The sequence below is a fragment of the Pyrus communis genome, chromosome 14 (genome assembly GCF_963583255.1).
Source record: "Pyrus communis chromosome 14, drPyrComm1.1, whole genome shotgun sequence".
NCBI lineage: Eukaryota > Viridiplantae > Streptophyta > Magnoliopsida > Rosales > Rosaceae > Pyrus > Pyrus communis.
In genome coordinates this window covers 13,115,766-13,140,241 of record NC_084816.1, presented here as the reverse complement: position 1 = coordinate 13,140,241, position 24,476 = coordinate 13,115,766, and the positions used below count along the sequence as shown (strand labels likewise).

The window sequence follows — 24,476 nt, the reverse complement described above, 5'->3', positions numbered from 1 at the left end:
GCACAATGACATGTAATAAAACGTTTAATATTCCAATTCTTAAATGTGACAAATATTATTTTTTTTTGGCACACTAACATTTTCCTTATCTTTTTCTGTTTCAGGATCGTCCCTTAACAACTATCTTGTTCCAAACAAGATTACAAACATTCAAGAATTGTTTAAGGGAACTTCATTTCTTCATACAACAATTTGTAAGTGAAGAATCATGGCACATAAAGTGTCCATGCCTTTGTGCATTCTTCTAAAGTTCCTTATTCATATAATGAAGGAACAAGCACTAGTGTTTAAGTTAATTAAGGGTTGTTCAAAACAACTCTTATATCTTCATACAACTATTTGTAAGTGAAGAATGGCACATGAAGTTTCCATGTCTTTGTGTTAACTTCTTAAGTTCCTCAGTCTATTCAACAAAGGAATAAGCACACCTAGTTGTGTTATCCTCATTATGTTAGACATATCTATAATGTTCTTCCAATGATACATTATCAATAGGAAGATGGTGAGGATGAGACTATTTGGGTACACACAATGCATTGAAGACAACGTATGGGATTGTGGCACCCAGTTTGGAAACTAAAGTTTGCAAATAAATAGGTAAATAATACATAACGAAATAAATTGATTGATTTTAAGCCATTTGATTGGGTCTTTTAGTCAAATAGACCACCCATTATTTTGACAAATTCCATATGCCCCAAAGGAATTCTAGAATTTTGGAGGAAACACTTAGTAAGGTATGGGAGGCTCACTATTACCAACTAATATGATGTTGGCTATTATCAATAATAATGAGAGAGTACACTTACTCATTTACATCTTAATTAAGTACCCATCTTATTTGGTCTCTAGAGAACGTTGCCTCACAATGATAAGAGCAACATATTGCATGCATTTAACAATTAACGGCGGAAGCATGCTTTTATACCTTTGTTGAAACAAAACTTAAACCATGAAATTTAAGGCCTAGTAGTTGTGGCGAACCAAGACTCAACTCAAATCAAAGAGATAGAGTTGAGATTTCTTTATACCTTTGTTGAATCCTCTTTGCATAAGCAAATGCTAATCACCAATGAGAGGGCCTTCATTCCTTGCATCATTGCTCCTTGGATTCTAGGATTTGGAAGCTTGATTGGATTCTCCAAAAGTCCCCAAGGTAGGAGATCTCTAACTTTTGACACCAAGGATGAATGAAGAAGAAGATGAGTGACCCTAGGAGAAGAAGATTGCTAGCTATTTCTCCTATGGAAGGCCAACCTCTTAGAGGAAAGAGAAAGGCTTTAGAAAGCTTTCTTTTCTTCCTTATACTCACCAACTTTTGTGAGCAACTTGGACCAAAAGGTCATTCCTTCATCCTTCTCTTGTGTGGCTAGTTTCCCAAGCTTGGGAGCTGTTTGAGCTTTTTGAATTTTAGTCATTAAGTTGTCATACAACTTAAGTTAATGGGTATGACAATTCGAATCCCATTGGTGATGTGATAGAAACTAACACACAAATTAAACCCTCTTGTTGATAGTTGTAGTATGTGAAAGTAGGGATCGTTCTAGGCCGGGGATTAGAAGCGATGCTAATCTACACTAATTAGACTCAAAAATAGAAAACTAGATTTAAACAACTCAAAACAAGATAAACTAACTCAAATAACACAAAACTGACTCAAATAACCCAAAACAAGCGCTAATGAGTGATTTGGACGAAATTTAAACTAAAAAGATTCAAAACATGAAAGGGGGGGGGGTTTTTTGGACGAAAATTGACTTAAAACTAATAGATTGCAGAACTAAGTAAAGGTTGCACGAATTTAAGGTGACTTAAGGGGTGAAAGGTTAGCTAGAGGGTCATTCTCCACACATGACATATATGCATACAAAACGATTTCCAATTATTATTCCAGTAAACCATGAATAACAATGCCCGAAGTTAATCGTGAATTGCACAAATTAACCATCAGATTTTCCTAAATTCATTGAATTGGACTCAGCGACGCAACCAAATTATTCTTATCAAGTTCCCTATATGAACTGCATAATAGAGATACATATCAAAGATCATTAAGTTCTATGAAAATCATAAGCATTGACAAGACATTTGTAACTATGAACTGCATGATACTCCTGCCATGGATTTACTTAACACAATCATGACTAGTGACTTTCACTTCTTATAAATATAAGTTCATAACGATTAGGTGAAATTTCCTTATATTTTAGCATCAAATTCATGCATGCAAACTAAGTATGCATCCTTAATCAACACACAAGAATAAGTTATCAATCAAGCAGATAAGTAAATCGCATTCGTGTTTTACGAAACAATAACTGGATGTAATCAATTCATATAAAACATATGTTCATAGCTTCGAATTCACCCTTAGCTAAAAAGAAATTAGTTCCACATGTCCATCATAATTGAAAACCAAATTAAAACAAACATTGATCTAAAACTAAGGATATAATACACCTAGAAATGCTCCAGCACTCCAATGGCAGATTGCAGGTCACGGCACCAAGCTTCTTCTTCTCTTTCCTTCCTTGTTGTGGAACTCTTTGTATTTTTCTCTGAAATTATCTCTTAGGCTTTCTATATCCCTCTAAATCTTTGCAAGAACTTCATATATATAGGGTTAAAATGGCTGAATCCAGGGAGGAAATGGATTGAGTTGTTTGGATGGATTAGGACTTCTAGAATCAGATGGGAAGTATTTAGAATAGGATAAGGACTCCTTTTGTAGTTAGAGATAAGTTTAGATAATGTTGGATTAAATAGGATAATGTTTGGATAATATGGGATAAGATAAGATAAGACTGGATAAGATAGGATAAGGTTGGATAAGATCTCCTTGTTTTCAACTGATTCCTTGTCTTCCAAGCTTTAATTTAATTCTTCCATATTTGTAGCACATTTTTAGCATCATATGTCACCAAAAATGTCCATCCATTATGCTCCATACACATGCTATCAAATCCAAGTCCAAAACTGCTCCAAATTGCTCCTTTTGGCCATTTATTGTCATCTTCACCAATTGAACCTACAATAATACGAAAATAAACTGAATCACTATAATAAATGGAAATTAACTAAGTAAATGCAAAGAAATAAGATAACAAAGTCGCATAAATATGCTCCTATCAATTGGTCCTTGAGGGCCAAACTAATTTAAGGGCTAAAACAAACTTATTCATTTGACTAATCAACATATTAATCAATCATTGCCATAAACAATTAAACTATTTAATTGTCCTTACTCATCTTCATAATATCCTTCAATCATTACCTCACGCGGTATGCGATTCATTAGGTACCTTTTAGCATGGCAGTGAGCAATTAGTACTCTTACTAATCGATTGTGAATCGAAACTTACTTTCAATTCTCCCTTTAGTGTTTATACATCTTCAGGGCTTCCATAAACTATTGGAACCAAATCTACACACCTCCATAATCGATGGTTGAGCACAAATCCATGTAGTTTGGAACAACTTGCAAAACAGTAAACAATCGTAAGTAAACCCTTAGTAGGGATGAGAAGTGTGCTGGCCAAAGGCTTTCTGACTGTCAAGTTAGTGAATGATTTAAGACTCAGGCAATGGGTAACAAAATTCAAGTGTATAGATTGCGTCACTATAGATGAACCCTAGATAGGTGTATTTATACCATGGGAAAGATAACTTTTTAGGATATAATCCTTGTTCTAAGCCGAGAGAATATGAGAGGATATCTAGTAAGTAGATATTGCATCCTCTTAGGAGTCACCTGTGGTGCACGCCTATCCCTAGAGTGCAGGGACACTAGATTTATAGATTTGATTGAGTCCATATCCATATCAAATTGCGTGTCTTGAGGAATAAGCATGCTCATCTAGCGAAGTTGCTTGGGCTCCGCCTAATGCCCTGGAGTAGAATGATGGTGGCATCTTGCCTCATCTGATACAACTCCGCCTAGAGCAGGTGAGTTCATGACCGGACTTATGAGGTAGTAGTATTCCGATCAGCCATACTCGGCCTTGGAAAATCATGGTCCCACACAAATTATGAGTGACACCTAAAATGATTACCCAAGCTAATTCGACGAGGTTGAAGAACCTATTCAGTTTGGGATTACAAATACAATACAATATTTCTCTAATACAATACTCTTGATCACATTGTTTGGTTTGATAGTTTATTCATGTCTATTATCCAATGCAATTCTCTTGTCTATAGGATTACCTTGAGTATATTTGGAACAACTTCTTAAATCTTATTCATACTTTGGCTAAAAATTCTTAATTATTTCATAGAGTATTCTCCTTCAACGGTTTAAAGGTTAGAGATCCCTTGTTGCGCATTCACCTACCTTTATGGTTAAATGGCTTCACCCCAACTATGTCATGGACACCCTCTATTGAAGTACCCTTAACATAGTTAAAGATCAAGGACCTAACCACAAGATAACTATGATGTTCTCATGAAAGTAACTTATTTAGGTCACATTCTGTTACCTACATATTCCTTTGACTTTATGTTTAAGCGTATAACATTTATATCAGACGGCTTCAAACAACAATCTTTGCCCTTATATTAAACTATTTAGTTTAACATGTGAAATGTTTATAAAGTATCATCATATGATTAGGTTTAGGACACATTTCCAACAATTCAAACCTGGGCTCTAAACTATTCGAGAGAATAATCGAAAGGACTGTCCATAAATCATCCGAGTGGTGGTTCTAAACTCCAACCTCGAGTACAATTATTTCCATCCTTAACTAGTATTTTAAGTCAAGTCACTTCTACTGCCATCTTATTTTAAGTCAACTCACTTCTGTTGCCATCTAGTGTGTAAGCAGGTCCGAATGAGGCATCTAGACTAGGATATCTTTAAGAGGAATTTTATTCCAGTGAAGCTCCAATATGTGAAAATGCCTGAGTCAAGTCGGCTAAATATAGTCTGATCGGAAACGCTTAAGTCCAACATATAGGATCTGACCAAAGGATTCCAAAGGTGTTTCCGATGTACATGCAAGCGACCAAGTCCCTAACGAACTTTCGTTTAAAATTCACCAGGGATTGACGTGAGATTCGAACTTAGAATGAAGCCTCTTCTTGGTGACATATTGCGACTATAAAATCCTCAGACCCAGAATGGAGCAAGGTGAAAGAACAAATAGGCACAAAAGTCAAGCTTAAATGAGGAACCTCGCACTTACACTTAGAGTAATCTTTTGTAAGTGTTTGCAAACTCATACTCAGTGAACAAGATAACTCAAACATATTAGACTGACAATAAAATCTAACGACCATTCCATGTACGACTTGTCCATTCCTCATCTTAATCCGACCAATGCATTAAAGCAAGTTCAAAGCAAAATATTTTTCATGGGTTTTAGACCTAGTGGCGGAGTAGGGTGGTACTCCAATTATCACATTGAAAATCTTTCAAAGCACTACGTTTGGGAGATAATATTTTTCTAAATTGATGTCATCGAAGGGACTTAGAGCTCTGTCCTAGGCCCATAAGTTCATTCCTGTTTCGCTTTGTTACTCATTACTTTGAAGTTGGTTTACTTAGGAAAGATTCTCATATTAAATTATATTTCGTGACAAGGAAGCAAATGATGAAAAGTTCTAAGTATTCTACTTTAACAGGCTTAAAAATTTAAGTATAACTACTTTATTAAAAAGATATGCAAGGAGATTTGATCAAATAAACATAAATAGCCAAAGTCTCGTGACCAAGGAGAAGTGTTCAATTTTGGAAGGGACAAACCTCTTTCCTGGCTAAAAATTGTTTAAGGACATTGAAAACTAAAAACTACAACTAATCATCAGAAGTGGTTTCGAACTAATAACCTTACCTTTGTCTGTGACAAAAAAAATCCTTAGAGATAGCTTAAGAGTTGGTCGGATGAATCGTTGTAGACTCTTCCTCAGAGTCGGCACTAGATCTGGTTCCTTTGGACTCATTAAGCTCTAGGACTTCATCCGACATGCTAAGTGGAATAGGAAATTTGGTTTTTTTTTAGCTCCACCATCTTGCAGTAAACATCCCAGCCATCGTGATGGTCCCATCTAACAATATTAGTGACGTAACCCCAGTCATAGCCTTCAACGTATTTCAACTCAAAAACCTCTTCGAAGGATGCACGGATATCCACTAGCTCCACCTCATTCACATCCCTTGCTTGCTAAAAGGCTTCAACATGGACCTCTTCCTTTAGCTCTGCTTCTAGTTGAAGTCTTTTCAAAAGAATGGCACGATCCGCATCCCATGTACTCGGCTCTATAGCCATTGCCTGGTCTGCCTTATCTCAGCTCCTTAGCGCCTACTTTAGTTTTGCCTTGACCATGTCTACTATTTCCCTAAAGTCATCAACCTTGCTTTGATGATAACGCATCTTATCAATAAGGTTGTCCCACTCGATCTCCTAGGAGTGCTTCATCACTTGCTTGTCAGCACCTTCTACAGCTCTGTGTTCTTCTCTTATAATGACTTTTCAATTGGATTTTGCATCCAAGTTCACTTTTGTAAGCCGCATCCAACTTGCGAATCTTCTCAACATGACTAAGAGGTATTACCTCAGTCCACGCATTATCCTATTTTCATAAGTTTGTGGGAATGAATCAAAGATAAATGAAATCCACACAAATTCAATAGAGGGCGAAGAAGAACTTACTGCGTATCGACTCTAAAAATAGTTTTTAGTTAGGTTATTAGAGTGCGAACTCTCTTCGTTTGAAGTCAGAATGAGCGATGGCTACACAGATTAGAGCCTGGACATGCTCTATTTTGCAAAGACCATTACATTGGTGGGAAGTGCATGTCGATTCCAAGCCGGTATTAGAATTAGAGGATGTTGAACTCTATTTGCTGCTGCGGTAGAATAGATGGGTGGTTCGACGAGCATCGATCAGCTCTGGGTGGTGGTCCACGGGAATAACCTTAAAGGCTCTATCAATTAGCTCTGGTTGGCATAGCCCGATGTTTCTCACATCGTCATCACACTGAAGATTGACAGATGGAGCTTTTGAATCCCAGAAATGTTAGATTCCCAGTTGTCATCGACCACAAAGACATCCTTGTACCAGTCCTTGTCGTGCCGAGTCAGGTTAGTGATATAAGCTCCCCATTGAAGGCTTGGCCGCCACAAAAAAATAATGTCTCTGAACTCTTTCACATGTTGTACATCTTGCGAAATTAATGGATCCCAAGGTCTTCTCCATACCATTGATTTAGTAGATCGAAGCATGTGATAATGCCGAAGGAAGAATGAGCAACGTTGTAGCAATTCAAAATCTCCTTCAAGAGAACAGAAATAGGGAATTTCAATCCTAAGTCCAAGTACCAAGGATGGAGTCTACTACACAGACGCTCGAAATGTTGTGGCTAGTTTCCCACTAGGCTTTGCATTCATTTAGCAAATCTCGGCTATGATGCACGAAGGTTTTCTCTTCTTCTTTGTAGTTATTCAGAAAATCCTGACGGTGATGCACAAAGTGCTAGTCATAGTTAGCGGCAGGGGTAGGAAGAACACTGGCAGAAGACATTTTCCATTTGACAGATGAGGAGGAAATTTCGAGCAAAGGAAAGTAGACGACTTGGTGAAAATTTATAATAAAGGCAAGGGTTTGGAAGCTCTGAGCAGTGGAGAAGGTAAAGAAGAAATCTAAATATATCTATAGAAGATATTTCAGAGTCATCTTAACATTGAATCTGGATAGTTCTGCCTCGAGATTAACGAATTCAACGGGCAAAATTAGTTAAAAACGTAAAAAGTAGTTCCTTGTTTCTTATGCACACACAACTAAGACATTCCTATCATTGCGACATTTATGGCACGATTTTCAAGAGTGCATGCCTAAATCTGGAATGTCTTAAGTTTTTTCATGGTATCAGAGCAAGTTGTCCACGTGTGAAGCCAAACGGGCACACGTACTTCACGTCACCCCGTTGTGTTGTACAAGTGTTAGGCTTGAAAATTCGCCACACCTGAGGGGGCGTATTGAGAATGAGTCTCACATTGATAAGAGGAGAGACCTTGCATGGACTTATAACAGGTTGAGGTACTCCTCATATTACCAATTGGTATTATGGTGGAACCTCAACTTTCTTCATGGTAAATACGGTTAGCAAATTTGTTAGTATTTGGTTAGAGTTGTTAGACTTTCTATTGTAAAAATAAAGTGTGTAATCTAAATGTAGTTGGCTAATGGGTTCTTGCCTATCACCTGTTCAATCTTATGCGTCAATGAAAGTTAGTGTTAGAATAAGTGATCTTGCATGCCAAGTGTTTGAGATCAACTATTTGATGGATTGCTCCAGTCAGAGATTTAAGAAAGGTTCTGTTTTCAGTCCTCTGTGATATATTTGGAGTTTGGGTATGATTCGGTTCTGAATTCTTAGTTCAATTGATCCATGACCCATTCTTGGCTCAGGTTCCTGTCGCTCCAATGGAGGAGACTGCTGTTCTTGAAATTAACGGGTCGCGACCAGGTCCAAAGTTGTTGTAGTCATAGTCCATCAATGGCTTCCCATCCTCATCAAGGTATGGATTCTCTTCATATCACATCTTACTCATTTGGGTAGCTGCTGCCATGTTGTTGGGTGAAATTGGAAGAGATCAGAGAGACATTGAGCTTTGGTGCCTTTGTCGGCTTCTTGGGTATATTTCTTCCTTGGTGTTGTTCGCATATCAGCTTTCTGAATTCTATTTTTTTGTGACTTTGATCCGTGCTTTATTCTCTGGTGTGGAGGAAAGTTCAGAACTTTATGCAGTCCAAGTGTTTGATGAAATGCTCAGCTCAAGTTTGTTTGGTTTTTTTTTTTTTTTTTTTTTCTTTGTTTTTGGGAAGGTTATGTTTCCTCACTTTCTCTAAATTCTTTGAAGAATTGGAATGATTTCTTGCTGCAATTATTTATGTGGCTTGTGAATCATCTTTTCTAGGTTTCAAATTGTTTCTTCTTATATTGGAGTTCAATTTTGTGGTGAATTTTGGTATTGAATCATTCTTTTCAGTCAAGAATTCGTAGATGTCGAATTTTGGAAAATTGAAGGCCTTTTAGGCATTTAATTGTGAACTATAAGAGTTCTACAAAATGGTTCTAGTTGAATACCAAGATTTCTAAGGCAATATGTCGTGTCTGATATCTTTTCGGTGCTCATTGTCGTATGACTCAGAAAGTTTTGCAATATCCAATTCTTGTCTCTCTGCTTCACTAATATTCTACAATTCTGTTGAGGAGTTTGTGGCAATATTTTCTCCTTATCACAGCCTATAATGTCAAGTCTAACCAGCTCAGTTGTTAGTAGGTATCTACTGTAAGTCCGGTTATACGTGTCTTTGAAAAAGATGAAGTTTGAAGAAGTTGTTGACTTGATGGTAAATCCCACGAAGGGTAATCCCGTGTTATGGGTAGGTAAATCCCACGAAGGGTAATCATACATTGATGTTGACTTTATGTTGTTGAAATTGTGAAGGCCGATACCATTGTTAGAGAAGTTGTTTCTCGTAAAATCCACAAAGTGCAATCCTGCGGTATTATAGTTAAGGCTAATGCCACACTATAGTTTGTTAATTTTCTGTTTTTGTAAACATTAAAGGCCGAAGCCAATGTTGAATGAGATTGTTGATAGTAAATCCCACGAAGGGTAATGCCATAAAAAGTTGTTATACCGGCATGAGGGTGTGCTACAACTACTTTGTAGAAGGTTGTTCTTGTGTGAAACTCATGATAGAGGTAAAGGAATACATGGTGTCTATCTGTAAGGCAATGGAAGAAATTTGGATTGTTTTCACATACGAAGGTTTTTGGTCAACAGCTACAAGAGGTCATGGGGTACACTTGTTTGATTTAAGGCTTTAGGAAAGCTAGGAGCTTCGATGATATGGTTTTAGTATTTTTTGGCATTACAGATGATAGGCCTTGTGGATGCTTACTCTCTGTCGTATGGTCGTGTACAGAAACTAAGGATGAGGATAGGGTGCTTTCTTGTTTGTAGCAGGCTAATCCAAAGTTGGTAACTCTAGTCAAAGTGCTACATATGTACAGATGTTTAGGTGTCATTTCAATGGTGGTTTTCCAAGTCTACAGTTTCAGTGCTACCATGTCTCAATACTTCCAATCTCAAACTGGGTTTCTCCAGTTGAGATTGAGGGGGAGTATTAAGGGTACAAGTCAGCAATACAGTTAGCAAGTTTGTTAGTATTTGGTTAGAGTTGTTAGGATTTCTATTATAAAAAACAGTGTGTAATCATCATTCTTTCATGTCAATATACAAGTCTCATATTTCTCTCTCTAAATTCTCTCTAGTTCATCTTTCTCAGTTACTCTTTCTTCTCCATTTTCTCTTCGATTCTCAAATATTTCAATGTAGTTAACAAGAATAAGGCCTATTTCGTTAATGTTCATGGAGTCTGAAAATCAACTAGCTAACAGATGTCTTAACTATAGCAGTCTCGAGCCGAGCATTTCATAACTCACTAATCTTGTTTAGTGAAATTTCCTTCCCGTAGAAAAATCATGACAACAAATTATTTCTCATGAAGGATTATAAAAGCATAGTCTTGTTGATGACGAGTTCATATCATTTTATTGTAGTTGGTTCATTGCCTCATGCAGCACCAAATCCATCACCACTTAAATTTAAAATATTATTGTATATCTCTAATATTTAGCAGAATTCTCTTTGTCGATCAAAAGAAGGTGAAAGACCATTCTAACCTATCAACAAAATTTAAAAATAAGAATCGAAATAAAAGTTATCACGAATATAGTGAATCACACAGAGATATGGCTGGCATGCCCAGATAATGAAGAGCTAGGGCTAGGGTTCCGAGAAGGGCGGTTAAGAGTTCATAATCAGACTTATGGGCAGATGAAGGGCAAAATGAGTCAACGATCAAAAGCTGCAAGGGCTTTGACACATTTCTCTCTCCCTCTCTCTCCTCTCTCTCTCTCTCTCTCTCTCTTGTTACCAAGGAGAAGGAAATGAAAATGGGGCTGATCCAATTATCATATGGCGCTACTAACTCTTTGTAATTTGGTTCCAATTCCCTTGTGTGGTTCTTGAACTTGTAGAGATGCTAGTCGATCCATCGTGATGACACGATGCGGTCCCACATTGCTGGAAGAGGTATTACACGACTGCAATGTTTTTGGTTCTGCACTCTTGAACTGCACATGTGGAAAGGAGGCCAGTTCCTGAATGGACTTCTCAATTTGTTCGGCGTAAGCAACGACGTCACTTAGCAGCGAAGCAACGGTCACAGCTGGCACCATGTCTAGGAGGCGAACTTGATCTCCACCCACTCCTGCCGCTGCCGCTGAGCTAGTCCTAAACATGGATGTGAGGTTGTTGGCTGCAGCTCTTGATTTTGTGATGTGGGAGCTGGCAGCAGCGCATGGCACAGTCAATGTTTTGAGTGCCCATGCTAGCTCTTTCAGTGCTTTGCCTGATTCTGAACTCATCTTCATGCACAGCTCTTGAACTTTGTTGCTTTGGATGTTCAATGGTGTCTGTAAAAAGTTTTAACTTAATTAATGTCATCAAGCAAATTGATTAATTTGCACAATTTCATTTGATATATGTCGTGCAATAATATGAAAATTTGATTAGGTACAATGTATACCTGGATTTCAGAGTTGAGGTAGCCATTGAGAGTTTCAATCCGGTAGGCGCATTGCCGGGTTAAGTGTCCGATTTTGAGATAGTGCCTCCAAGGATGACGGTACCTAAACTTTCCATGTCTAGGCTCCCACCTCGCAAAATTGGCCTGCAAACATGAACGTATAGTTAGTATTGTTAGACATGATGTTTTACTAGACTGAATTAGAACCGTTGATTATGTAGAGTCACTTAGTAGGATAAAGCTTTATTGTTGTTGTTAGGTGTTTTAGGATGCATACAGCCGACCCCACTTAATATTATTAGGCATTCTAGGATTCATACACCCGACCACTTAGTGGGATAAAGCTTTGTTGATGTTGTTGTTCATTATGTAGAATCACTTCTGAATGTGAGATTTTGGTTCACAGTCTCAAAACATAACGCATCATATATATAACAAAGATCACTATTTAGAGACTAACCTGAGTTTCTTCACTCTGTTTTGAATTGAGAACACTAGTATATCCTTGCAAATGTGCCCTATTAGATTCTCCATTGCCGGCTACTTTGAAGTATTCATCCCCAAAACCTGCAAATTTTCAATTTATTTCGACCTTGTGAGTTTTCGCGGCCACATTAATTAGAAATGAAAATTCCAGCAATGAAATATCGCATTCATCAAATAATGCACCTTCCAAGAAGCTCCCGAGCTTTTCAATGTTATTGGCAACTGAATTGTGCAGATCATCACCAGCCCATACCGGGCAAATGAAAATGCACACAAACACAGCTGTAAAGGCGCCTATGAGGATTGTCGACACCCTCTTGTGAGCCATTTCTAGTATCTCCTCTTCTCTGTATCCCGACACCGATATCAAACAGAATGTCAAGATAAAAATGAGCAGTCCATAGTCAAATCTCGCCTTCATCCGTGGAAAGAAGCGTATAAATGTCACCGATGCAGCTGCATACAATGTAACATTCCATAAATTCCCAATTCATAATTTTACTTATAATTTGATGATATAATTTATCGAACGAATACCCTATTTCCTTTTTTCTTTTTGTATATAGAAAATGAATACATATGTTTTTGTGATCAAATTTAGTAATTTTACCTAGTAGAAAGACGAAGATGCCAATGAGAATCGGATGACCTATTTCTCCAGAAATATTTGCCAGGTGATGAACACCAAATCCTAGAGCGCCTGCTAGGAATGTAGCCATGATCCTGTTTAAACCTCTTCCTAATGTTGCTCCTGCATTATCAATTAAAATTGATTCGATTAGAATATCGAACGATTAGACTTCAGAATATCGCTCAAATAAGAAAAAAAGTTGCCCTATAAATTAGCATCTTCTTAATTGGAATTATGAATTAAACTCACAAACAAGAAATTAAATTCTTAGATAACTTAAAATGAAAGAAAAGTGATTTCCGCACTCTTCTTATGATTGAGGAAATCAAATGAGAATCATGCTACACAAACAAGAGAAGTGGTGTACAATGAGAAACTAGGAGTGTGAAAATTACTACCGGAACGAAATTTTCACAATGTGATAATGGTAAGCAAAAACGTACCTACTGAAAATTCGAAGACAACAACCACAGTTATAACAGCCCACATGGTAGTGTCACCAAGACCGTTATAGAAGGGCTGGACGTAATAGAGCAACGACACCAAAAGAACTGCTAATCCAACTTTAAGAGAATGAACAATCCTTCTGGGATCATCTTGTCCAAGCTTCTTTAATTTTATTGGAAATTCCACCACCTTATTCATTACCTTCCCACACAAACCCATCGACCGACTGCCATTTTCTCCATCATTGCGATTGTTCCGATCACAAATTGCTGGAGATGCCATTTTTATATTTGTGTGCTTATGAGGATGAAGCACAACACTTTTCTGAGAGAGATTGACTGATTTTCTTGCGCTTTGGAAGGAAGTAGCTAGTTGTTCATATATAGTGAAACAAGATACGTATAAAGTGAGGACGAAGCTGCCTGGAAACCGAGATCAAGTGCGTCTTAGTGAAAATACAGTTTGAAATAAATACACTTTTTTTGTTTTGTTTTTTACAGTATGATATTCTGAACTCTCTCAGGCCATATTTACATTAGCCAACTGGCCGACTAGCCTAACTAACATACTATTTCTATAACCAACTGACCTAACATAGTACGAATAGGGAGATAGTTAACAAAAATAAGAAAAAAAATGTGCATAAAGAGATTGCTAACTACCTTTTCATTTTACCTTCTCTTATCTTTCTTATTTTCACAATGGTTATATGATAAGTAAAACTAATCATTTTTCAATTTCATGCCTTCAAAAAACAATTCAAATTAAAAATCGTTAGCATGCTATTTTCATCGACATTAAGATAATTTAGTGCTTAATTAATGTGTAGCTATTAAAACCACATTTGCTGACCCTCTTTCTAGTATTATCAATCGGTGAAGTTCACATCTATTAAAAAGGTGGCAAGCAAAGTGGTCAACAAAAGTGGTCCAAATATCATTACTCTTTTTCCGATGTAATGATATATTTACACTTAGGGGTTGAGACATTAAATTAGTATTGAACTTGTTATTCACGAGATCTAAAATATATAGAGTTTTTCTGATGAGTATCGTTTTGTATAAGGAAAAAACATATAGAGTTCTTCTATTTATTGGTTAATTGAGCAGATCGCGAGCATTCACATCTCGATCAAACGGAATTGTGCACGATTGTCTCGTAAATCGCCTTTAGCAAGGTATGACATTCAGGATCTGAAGAAATCTTTCTTCATAGATACAAGACATTCATTGTTGATCTAAAAAAGATCTTATCCTATGAACGTTAGCAGACGTTTTTCATTCTCCAACCGATCCTTAGTAGTGTTTCCAAAGTCAACCTAACCGGTTACCTTTGTGGACAGATAGTACTACGTGTGAAAGGAAGTACCGAATTTGTAAAAAGTTTGCACAGATAATATCCGTATTAAATAAGTATTGAATTGTTAGAGCTAGGTAAATGAACGTATTTGCAAGAGCTAGCTAAGCTAGTACACGAATAGGACTTCCAACATCACACGTCTCGATCTACATCCGTGAGACGAAAATATGTCCTGCTGTGACGGTGCTGTCTTTGCATGGACCACTAGCATACCAACCCAACACATGTTACAACATGATTTGTTTTCACTCTGCAGACACGAGTAGCCCTACCTACTTTATCATTTTCTTCTGTAATTTGCTTGAGGATGAGTGATTCGCAGCAGAAATCCTCATGGGGTCGATCAAAATTGGTGCACCACCTTTTGTTTGGGACCGTCGTTTTTCCAAGTACGAGACGTACTTAGATAGCTGGTCGGAAACAGCTGAGTTATTTATTACTAGCCTTCATGTACGTGCTTACACAAGTGCATAAGATATTTTTTGAATCACGATGTGCTACGCGCAACTCACACATTTTAAATGTATTTATATACGTAAATTGACAAAAGGGAAGTCAAATATTTGAAGTAAATATATTAGATCATGCTAGAAGAAACCCCTCATAAACCAATTAAAGTAGCTAAATTCAGATAATAAAATCGATCTATATAGAATTTACAATAAGAATAAAGAAAATAATATTTAATGAACAATTTATTGAATCACATTATTGCTAGCCCATTATGAGGCTAAACCCACCCCTTCCCCCTTAGTGTAGATAATATCGTTTGTTAAAAAAAATAATAATAATAAGAAATACCTTTTTATAACCGGCATTACACGTTTCTTAAAATGTTTTGAACATGTTTAAAAATAGAGAAAATAATATTGAATGAACAACTGATTGAATCACATTATTGCTAGCCCATTGTGAAGTTAACCCCCACCCCTCCTTCTCATTAGTGTAAATAATATCGTTTGTTAAAAAAAAAAAAATCATTTGATAACTAATTTAATCACAGTATTATCAACATGCGAAAGATCTTTTTTTATAACTGGTATTACATGCCTCTTAAGATGTTTTGAACATGTTTAAAAATAGAGAAATTGAATCACATTATTGCTAGCCTATTGTGAGGTACTAATTAAAAAATAAAAAAAATAAAAACACAAAAAATTAACTATTAAAAAAACACTGTTAAAATGATGAAAATACCCCTACCTTCTTTGATCTGATGACCCGTCTCAAATTATTATATATTTTTCTCCTTGAGTGTGTAAAGTGACGAATATGCCGTCGTTGGCTTGGTGACATGGATGCACATATGTAGTTTTAAATTATTTCCTTGCCTTTGTAATTAAGTCGTACTAGACGTCATCAGCGCGTCAACGCGAGTTAGGGTCGAATCGGATTTCTAACGAAAATGTTACGGCGATTAAAGATCGAGATTGGGTAGAAATATAATTTTGGGTTGCCTATCACTTATTCACCAATCATTTTAGTCCCTATATTCTTGAGCCAATCAGATTTGGATTGTTTTGTTTTCCTTGGGCCAACTACAACCTAACTCTCTCCCTCTTCCTCACGGCCCAATCAGGGCTTGTGATCATTTTCTTCTAACCAATCTTGTGCGCACACACACATATACCCACACACGTACGCATCATTCTTCTCTCCCTCACCTTCTCGACCTTTCCTCATCCGTACACCGTGGCACCTATACACCTAACCATCATCAATTCGCACGGATCGAGCTTTTGAAGACCACCTTCGTGTTCTTGCAAGCTTAGGAACCTAACCATACCCTTAGTTCAAAGAACGGATCACGGGAACTCGAGAAACCATAACCTCTGGCGAGGTTAAGTTTGCTCCGTCATGATCCTAATGTGATTTCAAGGTTTTAAGGCTTAGTAAGGTACCCACTCAACTTTTCTAACATCTTAGAGCAATTTTGGAGTGGTTTGGGCATCGAAATAGTTGAGTTCTTAAAGTTCCAGTTTTGGTTGGTTTTTCCAAGGATAGTTCTGACCGTTTTGCATTAGATTTTGGACCTCTAATAGGTATGGTTGTGTTCTACTCTTCAAGACCTTCAAATCCATATAAGTTTTATGGATTTTGGTTGAGAATTGAAGAGGATATTAAACTTTGAAATTTTTCCAGAAACCGACAACTGCAGACGGCGGCCGGCGGCAGATTCCGGCAAGTTACTGGAGAAGAAGAGGAATATTCCGTCAACTTTGACAGAATAGACGGACGGCGTCAGGTAACTTTGTTAGTATTGAACGGAATATTCTATTATTTTAACAGAATATTCCCTAATGCCGTTAGGGATTCCATCAGTGTGCTAGGCATGTGCCTGCGTGTGGTCGGTGCGTGAAGGCGTGTGTGACATCCAACAATTATTCTAAAAATATGGGGTGTTCGTGTTGTCGAGTAGATCATTTTGGTATATTCAAATACCCCATTTAAGCAACGTATGAGAAGTTATTCCTTGGGTTTATCTTGCTACTTATCAGTGACTGGTATATATATATATATATATATATATATATATATATATATATCATGGTTTCCAGAACATTTTTTTAAATACCATGTCGAAAATGAGTTACATTTTAAGTATTTCATTATTATCAATCGTGAATTACATTGTTTGATGCTGCGGAGGCTCAGGTAAGCTTCAAGTGAGTATGTTGTGATGGTATTGGTTGCATTGCACATCGTTATGCATAGATGCATTTAAAGCTCATCATTGCTGCACCCTGTTGTTGGCGCTCCTGCTTGAGGTTAGGGCACAGTCCTTCGTGTGATGCTCACCTTTCGCACCACACGCTCACCTTGGATCCAAGTTTGGTGCCAGCCCTGTCGTATGGACCATAATAGGTGGTTCTGACTCGTAGGTGACCCGCGATTATTAGCACAGCCTTCACGTGATCGTAGCACTTGAGTGTACATATTTACACCCAGCCCTGTCATACAGACCATAATAGGTGGTTCCGACTCGCGTGCTAGCGTATACTGATGAGCTATGAGTCCAGTCGTACAGGTTACATTAGGTGATTCCGATTGGCATATTACTTTATATTGATTTCACCTGGCTTACATCTTTTAGTGCGGAAACATTATGACATGGCATATTTCAGTTTTTACTGGCCTTGTGCATTGGTATTTGTAACGTGATCGTAGCACTTGAGCGTACATATTTACACCCAGCCTTGTTATACAGACCATAATAGGTGGTTCCGACTCGTGTGCTAACGTATACTGATGAGCTATAGGTCCAGTCGTACAGGTCACATTAAGTGATTCCGACTGGCATATTACTTTATATTGATTTCACCTGGCTTACAACTTTTAGTGCTGAAACGTTATGACATGGCATATTTCAGTTTTTACTGGCCTTGTGCATTGGTATTCGTATATGTATAAGTAGTATTATTTTCCGGAAACTATACAGGTTTTATAGTGAAGGTTATTATGTTCAGAAAAGATAAATGTGTTTTTAAACATTTTGCTTTTGCCCACTCACCCTTCTATTTTGCCCCCCTCCAGGTCCTAGGAAGCTGTACATCTTGGTGGCTCACAAGGACTTTTCGATGACTCTAACAATCTACTAAATAAGAGTAGGGATCTTCTCCCTGTTTTGTATAATTAACACTTAGTTGGTTTGACTGCAATGTTGGATTGCCTATGCTCTGTATTTTTGTATTTGGTACTTGATCCCTTTCACGCACTTATTTTTATCACTAGTTAAATAAGCTTAGGTTAGTTTTTATTTATTCGCATTTACTTATTCTATCATCAGTTCTATTGCACACTTAGCTACGTCACCCTTACGTGACGGCTAACACGTCTCGACTTCGGTCAAGGTGGGTCAGTTTGGTATCAGAGTGCTAGGTTAGGCAGTCCTGTATTTTTGTTTAAGTCCTAATCATTTTGATCTGTTATGTCAAAACCATGCCGCCTCATAGAGAGCCACATACTTCATCTGAGTCTAATTTTCCAAATATTGGATAACTTGGTGAAGCTATTGCTAATGTTATTCAGTTCTCACTTCGTCCTCCTTAGAGGACCCCCTTGGAGACTGTATATAACTTGAAGCTAAATGATTTCTTTGGTAATAAGGGGCTCGAGGGAGGTGAGCATTGGCTCGACCATGTTAAGAAAACCTTTCGGGTGATGCAGCGACAGGGAAATATTTCAAAGGACAGATGGGTTGAGACAGCCACGTGGTTCTTGCGTGTGGAGGCTTCATCATGGTAGAGACAGAAATCTTTCTAGATGTCAGCGAAAGATGTCACAAATTAGGAGATTTTTAAGCATCTATTTCAGAAGAGATTTATACCTCCGGAGTATTTGGATCGTAAGAGGGAAGAATTCTCGAATCTGAAGCAAGGGAAGAATTTTTCGAGTTTTACTTTGAGTCGAGGACTCCGGGAATGCTCCGGATGATAGTGATGAGGAGCAAGAAAAAGGTAATGTTCAGAAAAATAATAATAAAGATGAAGGGCAGTCATCTTACGGTCCTCGCAAAACACATAACTTTAAACGAAGTGGTACTAGTTCTAGTTTATCCAGTGACGGTTCAAGTTCTATTGTGCCATGGAGGGGCAGTCAGTCTTCATGAGGTTCTCGATTCCAAAGATAGAGAGATTCTAACAGTTATGGTGCTTCACTTTATTGAAGATGCAATAATTGGCATTTTGGGGAGTGTAGACGAGGTAGCAGTTGATGTTTCACTTGTGGCTAGATGGGGCATCGGGTTAATCAGTGCCTGCAAAATCAGCAGAAACCCCAGCCTACTGCTCTACCACCAGCGGTTCCCTTTCAGCAAATTCAGGGGCCTCGTGGTTATACCCCGATGGGTTACGATGGTGCTTACCACTATTAGGGGAATGTAGCTCCGTATTCTGGTAAAGCTTATCAGTATCTAGTTGATCTGTATTATCAGGGTGGTTATCCACCATATCAGGGGGTTTTGCGCCGTATGTGCCATATCAGGGCAATGGATCGCAATGGTATGTTGAAGGACCATCCCAAAACCTTGATGTTGCTTCTAGCAGTGTTGGTTCATCGAGGTAGCCTAATCAGCCTTGTTTGGGATAAGGTAATCTAGGAAATAGAAGTCATGGAGACCGGCAGCAGGCCCAGGGTCGTGTTCATCATATCACTCTGCAAGATGCTCAGAGCCACCCTGATTTGATTATGGGTATGTTGAATATTCTTGGTCATTTTGCTAGAGTATTGATTGATTCAGGTCCTACACATTCTGTTATTTCTCATATGTTTTCTCAGAAAACTCAACCTTACCTCGCACCCCTCAGTTATGAGTTAGAGTTTTCGATGCCTAGAGGTGAGACATGTTATGTTAGCTGGGAGTATTAAGGATGTCCTGTTTTTTTTGAGGATACCATCGTGCCAGCTAATCTTGTTCCTCTGAATATTGTTGATTTTGATGTTATTTTGGGCATAGATTGGTTACATTACAATTGTGCCAAGTTGGATTGTTATGAGAATGTTGTCACTTTTTATCGGCCGGGCTTGCTTGTGGTCACTTTTGTTGGCGAGCGTTGCGGATTGAGACATGATGTTATCTCGGCCTTGAGATCGAAGAGACTATTGAGGAAAGGATGTGAGAGCTACCTAACTCATATGGTGTTGAACGAGGATACTTTTACTCGAGTGGAGGATGTTCGGGTAGTTAGACACTTCCTTGATGTTTTTCCTGATGATTTACTTGGGCTACCACCAGACCGTGAGGTGGAATTCACTATAGATTTAATTCCAGGTATTGATCCTATTTCTTTCACCCCTTAAAAAATGGCTCATACTGAATTAAGAGAATTGAAAACCTAATTACAAGAACTTGTGGATAAGGGTTTTATTCAGCCTAGTACTTCATCATGAGGAGCTACAATATTGTTCGTGTGAAAGAAAAACACAGAACTCTGAGGTTGTGTATTGATTATCGACAGTTGAATCAAGTGACGATTAAAAACCATTATCCGTTACCTCGCATTGATGACCTTTTTTATCAACTTCGGGGTGCTTGTGTGTTTTCAAAGATTGATTTGAGATCTGGGTATTATCAGTTGAAGATCAAGCATGAGGATGTTCCGAAGACAACATTTTGAACTCGATATGGTAATTACATTTAATGAATTGGGTATTTTGCACATACCTCGACATGTTTGTTATTGTCTTCATTGATGATATTTTGGTATATTCTAAATCTAAGGTGGAGCATACTAGACATGTCACTCTGGTTTTGAAGAAGTTGAGGGAGCATCAGCTGTATGCTAAATTTAGTAAATGTCAATTATGGTTGGATCAAGTGTCGTTCTTAGGACATGTGATTTTAGCTCAGGGTATTCTTGTGGACCCTTAGAAGGTAGCTACAATAGAGAATTGGGAACAACCTTGTACTGCCATGGAAGTACGGAGTTTTCTGGGCCTAGTTGGTTATTATTGACGTTTTGTGAAAGATTTCTCAGTTATAGCCTTGCCATTAACGAGGTTGACCATGAAGGGAGTTAACTTTAAGTGGGATGATGATTGCGAGTGAAGTTTTTAGCAGCTGAAGTATTGCCTCACACATGCACCTGTTTTAGCACTTCTAGATGATAGTGGGAACGTTGAGATTTATAGTGATGCTTCCTTGAATGGCTTGGGTTGTGTGTTGATGCAGCATGGTAGGGTGATTGCTTATGCCTTGCGACAATTAAAGCCCCACGAAATGAATTATCCTACTCATGATCTTGAGTTGGTGGCCATTGTTTTTGCTTTGAAGATATGGAGGCATTATCTTTATGGGGAAAAGTGTAAGATTTTTACAGATCATAAAAGCCTCAAATATATTTTCACACAGAAATATCTTAATCTCCGACAACGGAGGTGGATAGAATTGCTTACTGATTACGACTGCACGATTGAGTATCATCCCGGTCGTGCGAATGCAGTGGTAGATGCACTTAGTAGGAAATCACGCAACTAAATTAATGCTCTACATGCATGTCGTATTCCTCTTCACACTGAATTGAGATCTATTGGAGTTGATTTAGAAGTGGAAGATCAGGAAGAAGCTTTACTTGCAAGTTTTCGAGTCAGACCAATCTTAATAGATCGTGTGGTCGAGGCTCAAATGAATGATGCGGAATCTTAGGAGTTAATTTAGGTAGTTTCAGATCGAAAAAAGAAAGTTCTCAGGATTAGGAATTTTGATGGTATGCTGATGCAGGGTAACCGAATATACGTGCCTAATATCGAAGAATTAAAGAAAGATATTCTTGATGAGGTGCATGTTTCAGCATATGCAATGCATCCTGGAAGTACCAAGATGTATCACACTATTCGACCTTTCTATTATTGGCCTGGTATGAAAAGAGAGATTGCTGCATATATGAGTCGTTATGCTGTATGTAACAAGTTAAGGCAGAAAGGAAGAGACTTTTTGGGTTACTACAACCATTTCTCGTACCACAGTGGAAATGGGAATATATTACTTCTCGTACCACAATGGAAATGAAAAGATATTACTATGGATTTCGTGTACAAGTTACCTCGTACGCGGAATGGTTATGATGATATTTGGGTGATAGTGGATCGGCTCAGCAAGTCAGCAAATTTCATAACTTGTTCGAGAAAATTATTCGTTGAATCAGTTGGCGGAACAGTTTATTTTAGAGATTGTCAAGTACAATGGTGTTCCAGTTAGTATAATCTCTTATCGGAATCCCAGGTTCACCTCTAAATTTTGGGTAGCTTTCCAAGAAGCTTTTGGTTCAAGATTGCTTTATAGCACAACTTATCACCCTCAGATGGATGGACAATCTGAGAAAACCATTCAGATGCTAGAAGTTATGCTAAGATCCTCGGTTTTGCAAATCGGAGATGCTTGGGATAAGCATTTAGCTTTGACTAAGTTTGCTTATAATAACAGTTATCACTCTAGCATTGGCATGTCACCTTTTGAGGCACTTTAAGGTAAATCATGTTGTACTCCGTTATGTTGTTTTGAAGTAGGCGAAAGAGTTCTAGTGGGCCTCGAGATTGTGGATGAGACTACACAGAATATTCAAGTGATTAAAGCTAACCTAAAAGTGACCCAGGATTGACAAAAGAGTATCGCCAATAAACATGCCACTGACAGAGTATCTAAAGTTGGAGATTGGGTATTTCTAAAGTTATCTCCGCGGAAAGGTGTGGTAAGGTTCGGTAAGAAAGGTCAGTTAAGTCCTTGGTATATTGGACCGTATCAGATCACCGAGCAAGTTGGTGAAGTTTTCTACAGGCTTGAACTACCTCTAGAGTTATCAAAGGTACATGACAATTTCCATGTGTCTATGCTTCGTCATTATGTCTCTGATCCATCGCACGTGATCCTTCCTCAACCACTAGAGATTAACCCAGATTTGACTTACGATGAGGAACCAGTGACGATCTTGAATTGAAAAGATAAGGTTCTTCAGAACAAGACCTTGTGCATGGTGAAAGTATTGTGGAGGAATCATTCGGTCAAGGAAGCCACGTGGGAAACTGAGGAGCGTATTGATGCGATATTTACACGCACACAAACTAAACCCTATTTGTGACAATTGTAGTAATGATGTAAGTAGGGATCGTTCTAACCGGGGATTAACTAGGGATGCTAAACACTTGACTCAAATAAATAAAACTAACTTTTAAAACACTAAGACAAACTAAAAGACTCAAAACAAGTTCAGAAGACTCCAAATACTTAAAAACATAAAATAAGACAAATCAAATGATTAAGACTTAACAAAATAGGGGGGGATTGTGGTTGGACGAGATTAAATTAAACGGACAGATTATAATTTAAAACAGATAGTAAAGATGAATGTGATGAAAATATGGATGATGGAATAGCTAAGGGGTTCTTCTCCACACATGTTACACTTGCATACAAGATTGATTTTCGGTTGGTCTTTCAATAAATTATGAAACTCAATGCTCCAAGTTAATTAGGTCCGCTTAAATTAACTTTCAGATTTCCCTAGATTCGTTGGATTGAATGGAATACGCATTACAACCAAATTATTCTTCATCAAAGTCCCTAACTATGGAATACGCATGATAGAGACATTCAACAAAGATCATTAAGTTCAATAAAAATTATAAGTGTTGACGAGGCATTCGTTACTATGGAATACGCATGAAACTTATGCCAAGAATTCGTTTAACGCGATTGTTTATAAGCAACCTCCACTACTTGTGAATATAAGTTCGTAACTATTAGGTGAAACTCACTTATATTCTAGCGTCATATTCATTCAAACGGTTAAACAAATTGAATCCACAACTTATGAAATTCCAACCAAAAGTAATCAATTCATATTGCAAGCATAAACATGTATTTTGAATCACCCCCTAGCTAAAGGGGGGTTTAGTTCCTCATAACTTTGAAATCAAAGAAACACCTAAACATTCCAACAACTCAAACTTGAATTGTATGAACGTTTAGGCACTCTTCTCTTCCATTACAAAACAAAGAAAATTGAATTTAAACATTGAAATCAAAGAAACACCTAAACATTCCAACAACTCAAACTTGAATTGTATGAACATTTAGGCACTCTTCTCTTCCTCGTTGTTGTAGCACAAGGTCTAAGGTGAGCCTTGGGGATTATGTGAAGTGTTTTGGAGGGATGGGAAGTGGTTGGATAGTGGCTGCAATGGAGGAGAAAAACTGCACAGAAATGGAAGGATATGCACGGCTATGGATGTGTGTTTGTGTTGTGTGTTGTGTTGTGAATGGAATGAGTCAATTGTGGCTGCAATGCATGCTTATTTATAGGTAAATGAGAGGGAACATGACAGCTAGGAATAGGTGGAAATGTGGCTGCAAGTTTGGTGAATGATTATGAGTGAATGCATGTGAATGTGGCTAGGTTGGAAAGCTGGAATTGCTGGAATTGCATGGTACCCCACGGCATTGAGTGTGTTT

At 37.8% G+C, this 24,476-nt stretch overlaps 1 protein-coding gene across 1 annotated transcript; it reads right to left on the bottom strand.

Moving 5' to 3' along the window:
* Nucleotides 1-10,542: 10,542 nt before the first annotated feature.
* Nucleotides 10,543-13,511, bottom strand: LOC137716425 (aluminum-activated malate transporter 2-like). Its single transcript, XM_068455881.1, has 6 exons — nucleotides 13,168-13,511; nucleotides 12,704-12,844; nucleotides 12,277-12,549; nucleotides 12,068-12,174; nucleotides 11,608-11,751; nucleotides 10,543-11,494 (listed from the first exon to the last, which is right to left on the bottom strand). Exons 1-6 carry the CDS (start codon nucleotides 13,451-13,453, stop codon nucleotides 10,991-10,993), a joined length of 1,455 nt encoding a protein of 484 aa, XP_068311982.1. The 5' UTR covers nucleotides 13,454-13,511; the 3' UTR covers nucleotides 10,543-10,990.
* Nucleotides 13,512-24,476: the final 10,965 nt, after the last annotated feature.